This window comes from Micropterus salmoides, unplaced genomic scaffold, assembly GCF_014851395.1.
Source record: "Micropterus salmoides isolate LMB-PRFRI ecotype aquatic unplaced genomic scaffold, ASM1485139v1 Ms_hic_scaffold_8, whole genome shotgun sequence".
NCBI lineage: Eukaryota > Metazoa > Chordata > Actinopteri > Centrarchiformes > Centrarchidae > Micropterus > Micropterus salmoides.
Window position 1 is genome coordinate 18,921,193 of NW_024044570.1, and position 15,170 is coordinate 18,936,362.

The following is a 15,170-nucleotide window of genomic DNA, read 5'->3' on the forward strand; positions in this document are numbered from 1 at the left end:
TAATGGATAGGATTCACAAGCAGATTTGGTAGAAATGTGGGGAGACTGGACCATCCAACATAATCTCACCTTGGTAGCCGGCTCGAGTTTCAAGGCCTTTTTTAGCACCTCCATGGCCTCTTTGTATTCACCCTTGTCTGACAGGAGCTGAAAGAGATTAGACAACCTACAACGTGAGCAGCACTGAAGGACCTATACATCCAAACAGGCAGAGAACAGATAGCACTAATGTACCAGCAATTTTTTCCTTAAAAATAATTAAATGGAGCAATGTAGAAAATGCAGGATCAAATTAGATCCTCCTCGCAGTTGCAGCAATGTTGTCTCTTGGTTATAACACAACAGGATGGGCCCTCACTTTTCCTGCCCTGAAAAGGGCCTTGACATTGTTTGGGTCGAGGGTCAGAACGTCCCGGCTGGTGTGCAGTGCCTCATCATATTGCTCCAGTTTGAGCTGAGCGGTGGCCAGGTTGTTCAAACACTTCACCCGGTAGTCCTGCACCTCCTCCTCCTCCGCTTTCACGCTGCCATCACCGCCATCTGTGCAGAGACAGAGCCACCCAACCTCAGACACAAATACTGTAGACATAAAAAAGCTCAGAAAATCTTGCAGTATCTAAAAAACAGTTGGACTTTAGCAGATCAACTCCCATCAGGTGTCATTATAAGCATAGTTCATGTTCTGCTTCTTTCTTCAGCTGGATATTGTATCGACGTCCCTGATGTAACAACTGCATGGTTTTGTCATTAGACCCAAACATGTCCAGCTGAATACAGCGGTGACCCAAGTAATGAGCACTTGTTAGCGCAAAGGGATTCTTCTACTTGGCCCTGAGTATGATGGGTGATAAATGTTGGCAGCTCAGGGACCACATCTGTCTTTTTATTACAAAACTTTCTATCAAGAATTTACGTTTGAGATATAAAGTGAATTTAGTCAATTCCGTTAAGGATGTGGTTCCAAGTTGAATTTTTTAAAGAGGTGGTATTATGCTCATTTTCAGGTTCCAGATCTTATTTAAGGGTTGTACCAGAACAGGTTTATATGGTTTAATTTTCAGAAAACACCATCTCCATTTTTTGTCATACTGCACATTGCGGCAGCTCCTTTTCACCCTGGGTTGAACGCTTTGTTTTAGCTATGGAGTGATACGTCTTTTCTCTAAATGATCTTTGTTGGGAGTTGCACATGCACAGTTCCTAGTTAAGGACTACTAGCCAATCAGAAGCAGAGAAGGGCAAGTCGGTAAACAGCTTCGGTTCAGCTGTAGGCTACATGTTGCCGACCAGCTTGGCAACATTGAATGGAGCAGGAGTTTCAGAGTGGTGAGTTATTAATCTGTAACAAATGTATCTTTCATCCATAAAGTTTTAACTGAGCTCTGTCTCTACATCACAGTAAGGGAGAGGAGGTGTGTGCTGTAGCTCAGTGTTTTTCCTCCGGTGTGTTGGACTAGCCGCTTGGCGAGCGTTATATGAGGCGTATTTGGGAAACGGCTGGACTACAACAGAGCTGTTTTCGGGAAGTTCAGAGCAGAGTTTTCTGTGGGAGATGGGAACTCCCTTTGGGCTGGGCTTTGGGCTTTTTCACTCTGCAAACCTATTGCATGCACAAAAAAGGTATATAACCCAATAAAGGAGAGGGAAAAGGCCAAAAAGTATAATACCACCTCTTTAAAGCAGTGTCAAGTGACATGCTGTAAACAACTTATCACCTTGTCAGCTGATATGGTCAATTTGTTAGCATACAGTTGTCTATTTAAATACAGTACATTAGTATTAAATTAGAGTTGTGTTTTATGGCAACCTGATGACATAATCACTCTCCTTTTAGCTCTGTTTTTGGTCTCTACCAACTCCTGAGGGAAATGTCGGGCTGTTTACCTGCTAAATGCTATAGTACAGTATGTTCAACAGCTAATGGCTAACTCTGACTGCTGTTTGGTGCTGAGTAGGTAGCGTACAGCTGTCCAGTGTGGCTGGCAACTATGTTTATGAGAGGGGTGCGAGTGAACCAAAAGAGGAGTTTTAAAAAACACCTTAAAAATACTAAAACGCTATGTTAATATAAAAATATTAATTAGTGCAGCTAACTAGTTAAGCTGCAAAGTCTATGAATCTCTCACTGAATTTGTTATCTTCTCTTTTTTTATTAGGGAAGAATGCAGTCCAAAACATTTAGGTATTTAGCACAATAGAAACTATTTGATCTGTCGGATAGTTTTGAGTTTTTGTCCACTGAAAGTGTTGAATTTGAATTTTTACTTATACATTCACATGTGATAAAGTGCTTTTAAACTTAGTCCCTACTCACATTGATTTATTTACTTCCATTAGAACAGTTACCTGTAAATGTGTGATCACTTCTAATGTTTATGTGAGTGCATGTTCAGTTAGTTGATATATTAAGAGTGATTAATAATCTACATGGCTCATGAATTGCAATTGTAAAATAAGTCTGACAGGCCCAAAATGACCCAAAAAGAGTTTTATGTTGGTGTCACAGCTACGTTATTATCTTTTTTTCCCCCTGCTCGTCTTATCACTCACTAATTACATGATGTCGATGCCCTGATAAACTCCTCTCTTCAGTGCCGCAATGAGTTCACTCACTGGTCCACCATCATTGATACATTATGAAGCAGCTCATGTTTTTCTCTTCACTGACTTGTTCAGTCACATTTCCCTCACGGGCCCACCCTGCCTCGTCAATGATTGAAGTGATTAAGAAGGTGGAAGTAATATGAAAGTTGATTAGCTTTGATTATGCAAAAGAATGGAGCAGAAACATTTATCGTGGCACTCTGCTCAAATAGATGCGTCTCTGCATGGTGATAGTGTGATTAGTGCTTGGCAGACTGGTGGAGAGCACGAAACTGTTATGTCATTTTGGGCTGAGACTGATGTGGAAATGTTGCGTCTCAGGTTTCTATCAAATGCTTGATGTTTTATGTTTTGTGTGTGTGTGTGTGTGTGCACTTCTGTTTTCTTTTTCCATTTTCACCTTTTTCCTAGAAGATAATGCTCACATCAACTACTAAACACATGGGCGACAGTATTGAAATATTTTCTATGAATAAATTCAGGTTTTTGATGCTGAGTTACCTTTGCTGCGGGTGGTTAGCACATCCAGAGCCATAAAATAGGCTCTGGCAGCCATGCAGTATTCCTCCCTCTGGAAATGGAAGTTTCCTCGCTCTCGTTTCTGGTTTCCGATGCGGATACGGTCTGCGATGGGCAGAGTTAGCGGGTCTGGTTTCTCTCTAATGTCCAGCAGCTGGAGCTGGTAGAGTAAAGGAGCCCAGGCTGGAATATCAGGCTCCCTGCGTGTAAACAAAGACAAAAACAAACACATAATCAATATCCTCACAGGGCAAAGAGCACAAGAGTATCCAAGAGTTTACTTTTGGTTAGTGGCCTTCTAAAATCATCCATAAAACACACTGTTCACCTTAAGACTATTCATATCAATCAAGAAATCAATCTGTTTTCAAGTGACTGTCAGCTTCAAGAAAAGCAGAAACAAGATCGTCAACATCCTGCACACCAAACTCAAAGCTTTGTAACTCATGCATGAAATGTGATGGTCATATTGGATAGTTTATTGAATATATACTTTGTTATGAAAAGCATAATTTAAAATAGTTTCATAACAAACTTATAGGGATGAGCAAGTACATAACTATCTGTATCTGTACTCGTAATAGGCGGGGCTTAACCTGGACGTGGGCGGACTAACCAAAAGTTAGGTATTTAAACCAGAAATTGATATGGGTTGATCAGAAGTTGCTACATTTATTAGAAAACTATTTACAGAACAGCCTCAGAATAGACCTCCATACTTGTTTCAACAGAGTACTCGCTCAACCAAGAGCACCAGTGGGTGTATGGGTCACCATAAAGTCCCAAAATGCTTCCAGGTCCAAAATCTTAGTTTACATAGCAGCTGCATATACAGCAATTTATCAAAACCAGACTCAACATTTAGTCATGAGCAACTGTTCTTAATAAAATAAATAACTTTGATTATAAGTTAAATATCAACAACAGAGACAAGACTAAGGTTGTCATATCTTGGACCCACACTTTGATCAACACACAGCTGACGTTATCAATCACTACCAGCAAACCCTCCTCAGTCTTTACCTTCTGCTGCTGCTCTACAAACCTGTATTCAGTAGTTCTGTACTGTATGTGTCTTTTGTGTGAACGTATTTGTATGTATTTACATTTTAAGGTACATGTAGTGCAGGGTATAGATTTTGTGGCCACAAAAAATCCCCCAAGGTTTTCTCGGAAAGTTTGACAATTTAAAGTTGCCTCCTAAAAAGCACAATGAAACAGCCTTTCAGTTTGGAATGGAAAGGGAAACGGTAGGAAACTCAACAATCTTTGAGTGAAAAGTCCAATGTCATGTTAACACAGTGGTACAGACAGTGATGATGACTGGCAGTGATTTTATTACATAACAACGCCTTGTGGAGTGTTATGAGTCCATGACATTAATAAAACAAATTGCAAACATGAAAAAATAAAGCAAATGCACAGTGATAATGACACCTGAGATTGAAACTCAATTAATGTGCACTGAATAGCTGAATTATCATGAACAAACTTAGCTAGATTAATAACAAAAAAGGGGCATGGTCTAATCCTTTATCTTTGATTAACTTATTTCTGTCTTCAACAAAACAATTGAGCTTTTGTGTACCTGCAATAAACTGTATTGCAGTACACTTACTTTTAACATGTTTGCATACCTCGTGACACACTTGTCGGGATTGCATTGAATATTAAACCTATTAAATCACTTTGAAAACATTAAGTTGAACCATGGTTCAATGCTAGCATAACTAGCTAGCATATCCAAACATCTGCATCAGTTAATCTCATGGTAACAACTTTTTTATGCGCTGAAATGCAGAGATAACTTTTATCTGAATGTGGATGTAAAAGAGCAATAGCCCCTTTCTCGTGCTCAGACATTAATGGTGGCCATATACAGTAGGTGCATCTGCTGTGGTTTTATACCAAGATTAAGAACTAAGAAAGCTTTGAGGAGGTATATTCCTTGAAGAGATGACTCAACTGAGCTGAAGATTTATTATTTAATCTGAAGTTTAAACTCTCCTATCAAGACAGTGACTATTAGAAGCATTTTTACATTTCCTACAACACCCCTCAAACTTTTTATGTCACGGCCTCATCTGTTTCAAAAGTTTGTTGACAAACATATGCAAACACAGCGTCCGGGGAAAGCTTGATATCAGTAAGAGAATAAATAGTGCAAACTGAAGATACATAGTGTTGTTCATGATATACTGTAAGTTAAATTAATAGATTGTCCTTCTATATGGGACAGAGCTTAAATTCATTTCGCACAAAACTCCTGCTCAGCACAGGTTGTTTATTTCAACCATACGGCTTTTTCGTCCCTCGTTTACCAGTAAATTGAATTGTTTCCGTAAAATTAACTGAATGATTGAATTGTGGCGAATCTCACCAATCGTATGATGTGTAGCATGTCCATATTGACAAAAGTGTTAACATTTATATTTGTATGCGTGATCTAAGCAGTTAAGAATTAGCTCAAGTGGGCTTAAGAGGTTTTATACATCCAAAGATCTAAAAACCAGACCATGAGTCTAATTGAGACCTGCGCTTATTTGTCAAAACGTGTATCCACACCAGGCCAGTATAAGGAACAGGCATCTAATTGGGATTAGGCTTTTAATTGAAGTTTCACAGTATTTGTGTTGTTTGTTTTTTTGTCATGAGCTTTGACAGCTGCTCTCTATATAGATTCAGTTTCACTGTTTCCAACACACTAACCTTAACAGCAACACCTATAGAGACATCTGAGTGACTCCAGCTAATTTAAGCAGACAAGAATTTGAAACTTATATGAACCTGTGAGCTGTCGCCAGTTTCAGTTTACTCAAGAGTCACTCAGAAGGAAAGTTAATTTGGTTTTCAATCACCTAGCTCCTGTGACCACATGGCACACAATGGTCCATTATCAGTTACTCTGAAGGCTCTGATTCCAAAGGTATGTGTGTCTCTGTGAGCGTGAGTCACAGCTAGAGTTCATTTTGAGAGGCTGATTTTGGAGTGGCCTGCAGTATTGATTGTACAAGAAATCAAAAAAACTCCTGTTTCAAACCAAGTCAGACAAGAGTACCGGGAGTTGTGTCGGGTCGTGAATTATTGAAATTGGTTGTGTCAATGACACAATTTATGTCTGTCTAACAGAATTTGTTGTATCCCCAGCTACTGGGAGGCTGTGTCAGCAGGTGGGATCAGATTACCCTTTCACCTCTCCTCTCTGGAGACCTCGTCCACTGTCACAGTACGCACAGGAGTGTGAAACCAGCAGCTGATCCGAGGCCCCAGAAACCTGAGCCGGATCCCTGTGCTCAGCACTGGAGGAAGTAGTGTTCAGAGACGTTATCATTTAGGAGTGTGAATAAGTAGATGCCGGTCTTTTAGAAGGCAGTCTGAACAATTTTTGAAGGCAGCGTTTAGTCCTGTTGACTTGTTTTTGCACACCTCTGCATGTTTACGAGGATCAGAGCCGAGTTGTGTAAAAGTCGCTCATAGGCAGCAGAGTAGAAGGCAGTTCCTTTAGAACATAAAGCACATGGCTTGGGTACTTGGTACTGTTAGCCTTTTCATAACATTTCATTCATCTGAGTATTAGTGATGGATCCTTCTTTCCTGATAGTGTGATGGTGATGGTGTCCAGAATGTGACACCATCATTAAATGATTTGCTGCACAGTCTGTACAGTGCACACGCATACTGTAGCCATTTCCCCTTGGTATACTTCTCTCCACTCTTATCTGAAAATATTACACAAAATTCCAAAGGCTGCATATTATGTAACAGCGTGCAGCGTATGTGTATAACAATAACACACACAGTGTCCTGCCTACTGTGCCCTGCTAGTGCCTGGCCCCAGATTAAATGTACTTCTGTGAATTAACCTCTTAAGAAACCAGTTGTTTTTAAGTTACTGAATAAACAAGGTTATACTGAGCTTGATTTCTTAATCAGGGCAGATGCAGTAGAATGAGAAACCTGGTAGGTGGCTGCTTTGGAGTTATTCTAATATTTTGTGTCACAGTTCACAAATAATGTCCCAAATACTGACTCCTAAGCTTTGTCTGAAATGACTCTCTCCTTCACTATTCCCTTTACGGCGATGGAGGAAGATACCTTTCTTAAGTAAAAGCAGTAATGTGAATAGTACCATCAGGAAAATGTAAATGCATCAAAAGTCAAATTTACCCCAGTTATTGTTATACTATCATATAATTTTGGATTATTTTAAGCAGCTTTGTACTACTTGGACAGATCCTCTGCAATCATGGCCTCCATTTTCACTGCTATGACGATGACACTCTACTTTACCTCTCCTCCAAATCTATCACCCATGCCACCTACACCACCCTCACCACCTGTGTCGCCAACTTAAAGTCTTAGATGTAACAGAACTTCCTCAAACTCAACTGCAATAAATCTGAAATCCTCATCATCGGCTAACTCCCTCACCCGCTCTACCCAGACCTTTTCACTCAACATCGATGGCTCCATTGTCACACCCTCCACCCAGGTCTGCAACCTTAGAATAGAATTGCCCCATGTCAACCAGGTCACAAAAACTGCCTTTTCCACCTTAAGAATATCGCCTGCCTCCGGAATACTCATCACATGCCCTCATCTCTTCCAAACTTGACTACTGCAACAGCATCCTCTACGGTTCACCAAAAAAAACCTCAATAAACTTACGCCCAAAACTCCGCTGTCCACTTGCTCACTTCTTCCTGTCACCTCCACTGGCTCCCGGTTAAATACAGGATCCACTTTAAACCTCTACTTATCACCTACAAAGCCTTAAAAAACCTGGCCCCTCCTACCTCTCCAACCTCCTCCCCCGCCACCTCTCCACACATCACCTTAGGTCCAAGGACGCAGCAACACTTATTCATGCATGGACATGGATTCAAGTACAAATCCCTGTTTTAAAGTTTCAGGGCAACAACTTGGTTGAAGTTCAGTTTATCACCATTTGTCTTTTGTCTTTGCCAGCATCCTCCGGTGTTCATGGTAAAATGGGTGTTATAGTGATGGTATTTAATATGTTACATGTGTCACGCATCAGTCATGTGGATTATCTTTCAGGACAAAGGGGTGGGGTGACGGGGCCTTTTCCATTGCTGCACCCTCCCTCTGGAACGCCCTCCCTACCCACATCTGACAGGCTAACTCCTTGCCATCAGGCCCTCAAAACCCACCTTTTCAAGACTGTATTCCCCAGTTAACTACCTTCCCCTCTCTCCCCTACTCTTCTTTTTTTTTGTGTACACTTCTGCTTTTCTAAAGTGTCTTTGAGTACTTAGAAAAGCGCTATATTAAATTTATTATTATTTATTATATTAGTAGTAGTAGTAGTAGTAGTAGTAGTAGTAGTAGTAGTATAGTAGTAGTAGTAGTAGTAGTAGTAGTAGTAGTAGATGTTTTGTGTGCAAAATCAGTAAGCTGTCAGATAAATGTAGAGAAGGACTACTGAACTGTTGTGGAGTGGTATGATTTCTGAAATGTTTGTTGGGGAAAACAGGGAATAGATAAATGATTAGACTTGCGCTAAATTTAGACATTTTAGTTTAAAGAGGCTATTTATTAATGATTTCACTGTATTTTTGACTTAACCTTTTACCTTTTGTCAGTTTTGGGGCTCCATACTAAAAAGTAACATAAAATGGAAATATGCAAGTAAAGTACAAACACGTATTTTAGCAAATGTACTTAGTTACATTCCATCACTATCCGTATGAGACTACTAAATCATTATTATTTTGCGTCACTACCGACACATGTAGAGTCACACAATTTGTGATTTTCAAATCCATCAAATACCATTGTTGGATTGTACAGACAGTACTATACATGCCACATATACTTTTTTATGGCTTATATAGTGAAGGAATTTCAGACTCAGATTTCAGACACTCAAATAAAAATGGCAGATGATAAATATAATGCACTATAAAAGTAAATTGGGCATGATTTCAGATACAGCATATTAGTGTTATTCCTTTATAATGAACAAGGAACAAACTCTTCAAAAGCATAACACAGAATGTTTAAATGTCTGTCAGCTGACAGTGTTGGCTACCACTCAGGAACAGCTTAAATAGATTTACTGGATGTCTCATTGAAGGCAGGAAGTAAACAGGTTACATCATATAATTTCCAGCTGGCTAAAAACATGTCAGAATCGTGAGTTAAACAGTGATTGGTTTGTAAATAACTCCGCAGCAGAGACCCTTACTCATTACGTCATTAGATATTGATTTTTTTTTATACAGAGGAAACACTTTGCTGCTCATGACTCACACGAACCACAACACATTAGATGAGAAGTGATGAGTCATTTTTTATTAATTGATGCAGGTACAGCTGCTTCAGTGCTAACTGTACAAACTAATTGTGCCACATCAAAACTTAATGACTCCCAAATTATGTGTTATTAACCTACCCGAAACACAAAAAGAACTTCTTCACGTACGGGATCAACAGGTGACCAGTCAATCGTTAAGTCATTAAACTTAGTAGCTAATATGAACAAGCAGTAAGCCAAAAACACAATAGTATACAAAAAAAAAAGGATTTATGTCTAAAAAAAAGGAATAGTGTCAATAATATGAGTTGAGCTTCTGTTGTTGCCATCTTGAGCTGTGGAGTGCAATCTGAGAAGTGTGCTGATAGATCTATAAGGTTTACAGTGTCATGATGGTCACTGGTGATTAGTACCACACCATCGTGCTGCTGCACTCAGCTCGGCCAATGAGCCCCCAGGGTCTTATTAGAGCAAAAAGCAGAGGCTGGTGAACGGGGTGAGATCCCTCCGCAAGATCCCAGTGAAACCTAAACCTGCAACTTTAGACCAGGACCACGTCCTAAAACTGACCTGCAGAGACGGGCCTCCCTGCTTGCTCCTGTCCTGCCTCTCTCTCTGCTGCTCTTAAAAGAGACTCATGCACAAACATGATTTTTTTTAAGACTAGCTTGACATGGTTGTTATATTGTTGTGGTTTTTGAGTATTATTACACAATGGGGATTAATGCTGTGTAATCGTGTAATAGTCACTAGTCTATCTACTTCTTTAGTCTCAGGACCTACAGTATGTTGTGTCTCAGAGTTCTAAGACTGGTATGTTGAGATTTCCGATCTTTTACTTTTGACTTTTACTTAAAGCACCAAAAGTAAAAGTACTCATTATACAGAATAGTGTACATTACGAATTTATATATATATATGTGTGTGTGTGTGTGCGCGCGCGCGTGCGTGTACACACACATATATATATATATAGTTTAGTATAGTAGTATACTATTTACTACTAGTATACTAGTAACTTAAGTTGTCAAATAAATGTAGTGGAGTAAAAAGCAATAGCAGAGAATGGAAATACTTCAGTAACAAGTACCTCAAAACTGTACTGTAAAAGTACAGTACTTGAGTAAATGTACTTAGTTTCTTTTCATTAGGGATGCACCGAAATGAAATTTATTGTCCGAAGCCAAAACCGAATATAATGAAAAACTTCCCCGAATACCGAACAGAAGTTTTTTTTTCCATTTATTATGCAATTTGTTTTACCATTGCATAAAATAAAAACTCAAAATGTGCTTTTTACTCAGGATGTCTATGAAGATTCTCAGTCATCCAGGTCATAGTTATCCAACGAAGGTTAAAATGAAGGGCAACTGGACTTGGTTGAAGCTACTGGAAGACGTTTCGTCCCTTATCCAAAGGACTTCTTCAGTTCTGACTGACTGGCAGGGAAACTCAGCTATTTAACCTCAGTGGGGTCGTTATCTCGGGTCATCGATACCGCTGGTTCGTTAGTGTTCCTTGTTGCTGTGACGACAGTCGTTACAGTCGTTGAGACTACCTGTGGCCAAGACTGAACGACCATCGTTGGTATCTTCACCTGAGGACAATAGATTACGTTTGTTGAGTTTCCTGGGAATAACGAGATAACGACCCCACTGAGGTTAAATAGCTGAGTACAAAATTTCTCTTATATAACAATAGCCCAAAAATGTCAACCTGCTGATTGCACTACATGTAAAGTTAAGATTCATCCTCTGACGATCAAGTGTCTGTCTCAAACACTTGTTGAGATATTGCAATTTTGACCTGAATGATGGACAGACCAACCTACATTTCCATCTCCAGATGTAAAAAAAGAAATTGTCAGGAATGTCCGAATCAGAGATATGTTTAGAAAGTCAAGTTTTATTTAAAGTGCAAAATCACCAAAACACATGTTCCAGAAACCCAAAATAACCTTGCAGTTAAAGAGCCTATAAAGAGTTATCAGATGTTCTATTGTCACAGTGTCGAGAGTTTTTGTGGTTGTTGGGAGGTTTAGTTGAAAATGAAAGTGCTGTGGTATTCTTTCCTCAGTCTGAAACCATCTTGCAGAGAAATGATGCTGCTAGTTTCCACATGAACAAAACCAGAGAAAAGGTCAGTGAAAAGAGACACGGAGAGTTTTTTTGGGCTGCAAGATGCCCTTCATCAGCAGGACAGACCCTGAGGGTTGACCTGAATTTAAGATATGAGACATTTGCTGAGGCAGCAGCTCAAACATCAGAGACAGAGACAGCTTCAGGTGGCTGGCTGGACTCATGTATACAGACTTTCTCTGCATGGAGTTATGGTAATGTTTAATGCAGGTCACCAGGGAAACCTTGGCTTACAATATACCAACGTGAAGTGTCAAGTTAGAAATGATTTCAGCAAAATGATCAAAACTACATGTTAGATGTTGTGACAATAATGTAATTGTCAGAATATAGAAATGTTTTTTTTATTCAAAACTGTGAAACTCGAAAAAATGTTTTTTAAGTATTTTTTGGGGGGAAGGATCTTCCTCTGCGTCTGTTCAGACTGCAAGCCAAAGTTAACCAAAACCCCATTTTTTTGCCCATATGTGAATCAGATCTGATCTTTTTAGGCCAAGTCGCATGGAATCTGATATTTTCTAGTTCAGACTTGGGCCACTTTACTATGTGGTCCAAATCGGACACAGATCCTATCATTTTAAATGTGACCTCAGTTGGGACACTCAGATCGGAATTGATGCGACTTTGACGTTAGAGTAGCTATTCCCCCGCCAGACTCAGCCGCCGTGAACGTAAAAGCTCCTCAAAAAGTCATAATTAAACATGTGGATCTCTTTCTTCTCTACCTTGCTATCATCTGCCCACAAATTCCCTTTCTTACACCTGAAATCCACCGAACCGCGAGCTCTCTATTGAGTTATGTGCATGCTACTTGTCCGGAGGCAGTAGAGCGAGAGAGAGACAAATATATAGAGAGAGGGAGTGAGTTGTATAGCGCGAGAAACCGCAATGAAAAGGACAGAATGTTGTGAACGCTTGTTATAATTTGAGAAATTCGGGAGTCTCCCGTGAAAATTGGGAGGGTTAGCAAGTAGGAGCTAACCGGAGCTAACCTCTGTGGCTCCTTGTTTACTTCTGTACAACAGCGTGGTGCTGCGTGTGACGTGTTATTCTTCTGCGCATGCGGGTCACTTTCTGGCCGCAGACAGTTCACACTGAAGTCTGAACTGTCAAACAAAAAAGTCGGATCTGGGAAAAAAATCGGAATTGAGCATTAAGGCCTGTAGTTCGAACGTAGCCTATGACTAGATGTTTGAGGCTCCTTCCTTGATCACTCATTCATTGCATGGATTTATTGTGTATCCTATGTGTTATCTTTTTTTCTAAGCCTGGAGGGGATCATGAGTTTGGTCATGTGTGTATGTCCATAATCTCGCATACTACTACTGGACCCATTAACCTAATACTTTTTGTGCACATTTATGGTTGTATGCTCAAGGACCTCTCATGATTGTGGTTGTTCACATTTTATTTACTGCTCTGTTTTATATCGACTGCTGCCCCCTTTTAACTGGTTGGTAGGAACCGTAAGTGATCAACAACTGCTAGGCTTAAAGAGGTCATTCTGGCTTTTCCCCTTTCCTTTATTGTGTTATATATCTTTTTTGTGCATGTAATTAAGTTCCCATCTCCCACAGAAAACACTACTCCTGAACTGCCTGAAAACAGCTCGATTGTAGTCCAGCCTTTACTTCCGTAACCTATCTGTGTCACTTGTAACACATGTCATTAGACTCCCCTAGCGACTAGTCAGGCACGCCCTCAAAAACACTGGTGGAGAAACACACTGAGCTGCAGCACACATAGTGTGCCCGCTGCCTCCCCTCACCCCCACCCTCCCTACCAAATACTGCACAGTTAAAATGTTACCTGTGAAAGATAATTAGTTGCAAATTAAAAACTTACCACTGTGAAATGTCTTGCTCAAGTCTAGGCTGTGAAGCTGGTTCAGGTTGTTCTGCTTGTGTTTCGGGATCATGTCCGGCTGAACCGAAGCCATGTGGTTACCAAAGCGTCTTTGTTTTGCATCACACTACCTTGCTTGTTGTTGCTCCCAACAAAGATCTTACAGAAGTGAGATGCTTCATTCGGAAGCTAAAACAGAGCGTTCAACACACAGGGTTGAAAACAGGTACTGGAAAATTAAACCATGTAAACCTATTCTGGTACAACCCCTAAATACAATTATGAACCTGAACATGAGCATAATATGACCACTTTAAAAACTTATCTAGCCTGTTGCAGGCCACATTTTGTCCTTTGTCATGGCTCAAATACTAACATCCATAGAAAAGTTTGGTGTCATTTTGAAACGGAGCATCTGCAGATATATGTTATGATCCACTAAAGTTGCAAGACAAATAAATCACCCTTTTTATTGTCTTCACCAACATTTTACTATAAGAGAGTCTTCTTCTTCTTTGGTTTAACTGGCAGCTAGAAACAAACAATAAAGGTGCATGCCGCCACAGTCTGTAACATCATGACTTTATATTATATAGAATTAAATTCTGGATATTAAACCTGTTTTATTTCAACATTTAAATAAAGCCACTTGAACCTGTAATTGTTTGTCGTTCATGTTTCAGTGTTGTGCTCTGTTTCCTCTTTTTTTTTTATAGTTGCCTGTGTTTCGCTGTATGTGGGTAGTTTTGCTTCCCAATCTGTTTCATTTCCTGTCACCCTCATAATTATCTGTTAAATATGAAGCTACAGCTAGGAAAGTTAGCATAAAGACTGGAAACAGCTCACCTGAATCTGTCCAAAGGTTAAATCTTTCTTTATTATATCTCATTTATGTAGCCCATACAAAAACTCAGTGTACAAACCAAAAGTTGTGGTTTTACGTGGTGTTATGTGCCAGACAATTTTTTAGCTGAACGCATTGACATTCTGGGCTCCTATTGTCACTGTGAAGTTGCCAGACAACCAGCGGAGACTTTGTGATATTGGTATAAATCTTCTCATCTATGTATCTCTCAGCAAGACAGCAAATAAGTGTAGTGATGGAGCAGTGGATAAGACGTATACCTTTTGGTGTGAGAGACCCGCGTTCAATTCTCCACTGTGATACGTCCACCAATGTGTCCCTGAGCAAGACAGTAATTTTGGATAAAAGCATCAGCTAAATGAATAAATGTAATGTAATGTAAATACTTTCAACGCCCCAAAATTTACAATCTGTTATTTCTCTAAATCAACTTGCTACAACTTGTGTCAATCTCATCCACATTTGTCACCATTTTTGTAGCAATTTGTCTGTCTCCATTTATCTGGCTAATGCACAGGAAGACTATGTCCCCATGTTAATGCTTCCTGCAAACCTCTGATTGGCTTGTAGATGTTTCTTTAACTGTGGGAAACGGTCATCAATTGAGCACAACACCAGACCTATTTAGATTGCTGGAAAAATGTGAGAGCCATCTAAAACAAGACATAAACTAACTTTAAATAATAATAATATTTATTCTACTGTATATACCCCCTCAGTACTTAAAAAAGGACCACTTTCAATACCAAACTACAGAAATTAAACAAATGTCTAATCTACATTTATGAAGACGCACACCAGCTTGTGTTTTTATTGTCCAACGCTTGTGTGACCAGGTTGTATTTCTCGTATTGTGACTGTAAAATCAGATTAAAAGAGGAATGTTTCCACTCTTCGTGTTGGCTATGAATTATGTGAT

The 15,170-nt window shown here is 39.7% G+C and overlaps 1 protein-coding gene across 1 annotated transcript in view; it reads right to left on the reverse strand.

Annotated features, from left to right (window-relative positions):
• The window catches only part of fkbp16 (FKBP prolyl isomerase 16), a 37,637-nt gene that overhangs the window by 3,694 nt on the left and 18,773 nt on the right, over window positions 1-15,170 (reverse strand). Inside the window, exons 4-6 of the mRNA XM_038706918.1 lie at window positions 3,106-3,323; window positions 359-540; window positions 70-147 (exon numbers count right to left, since the gene is read on the reverse strand). Of these exons, the coding sequence (XP_038562846.1) occupies window positions 70-147; window positions 359-540; window positions 3,106-3,323 (478 nt within the window). The remainder of the gene's footprint in view (window positions 1-69; window positions 148-358; window positions 541-3,105; window positions 3,324-15,170) is intronic.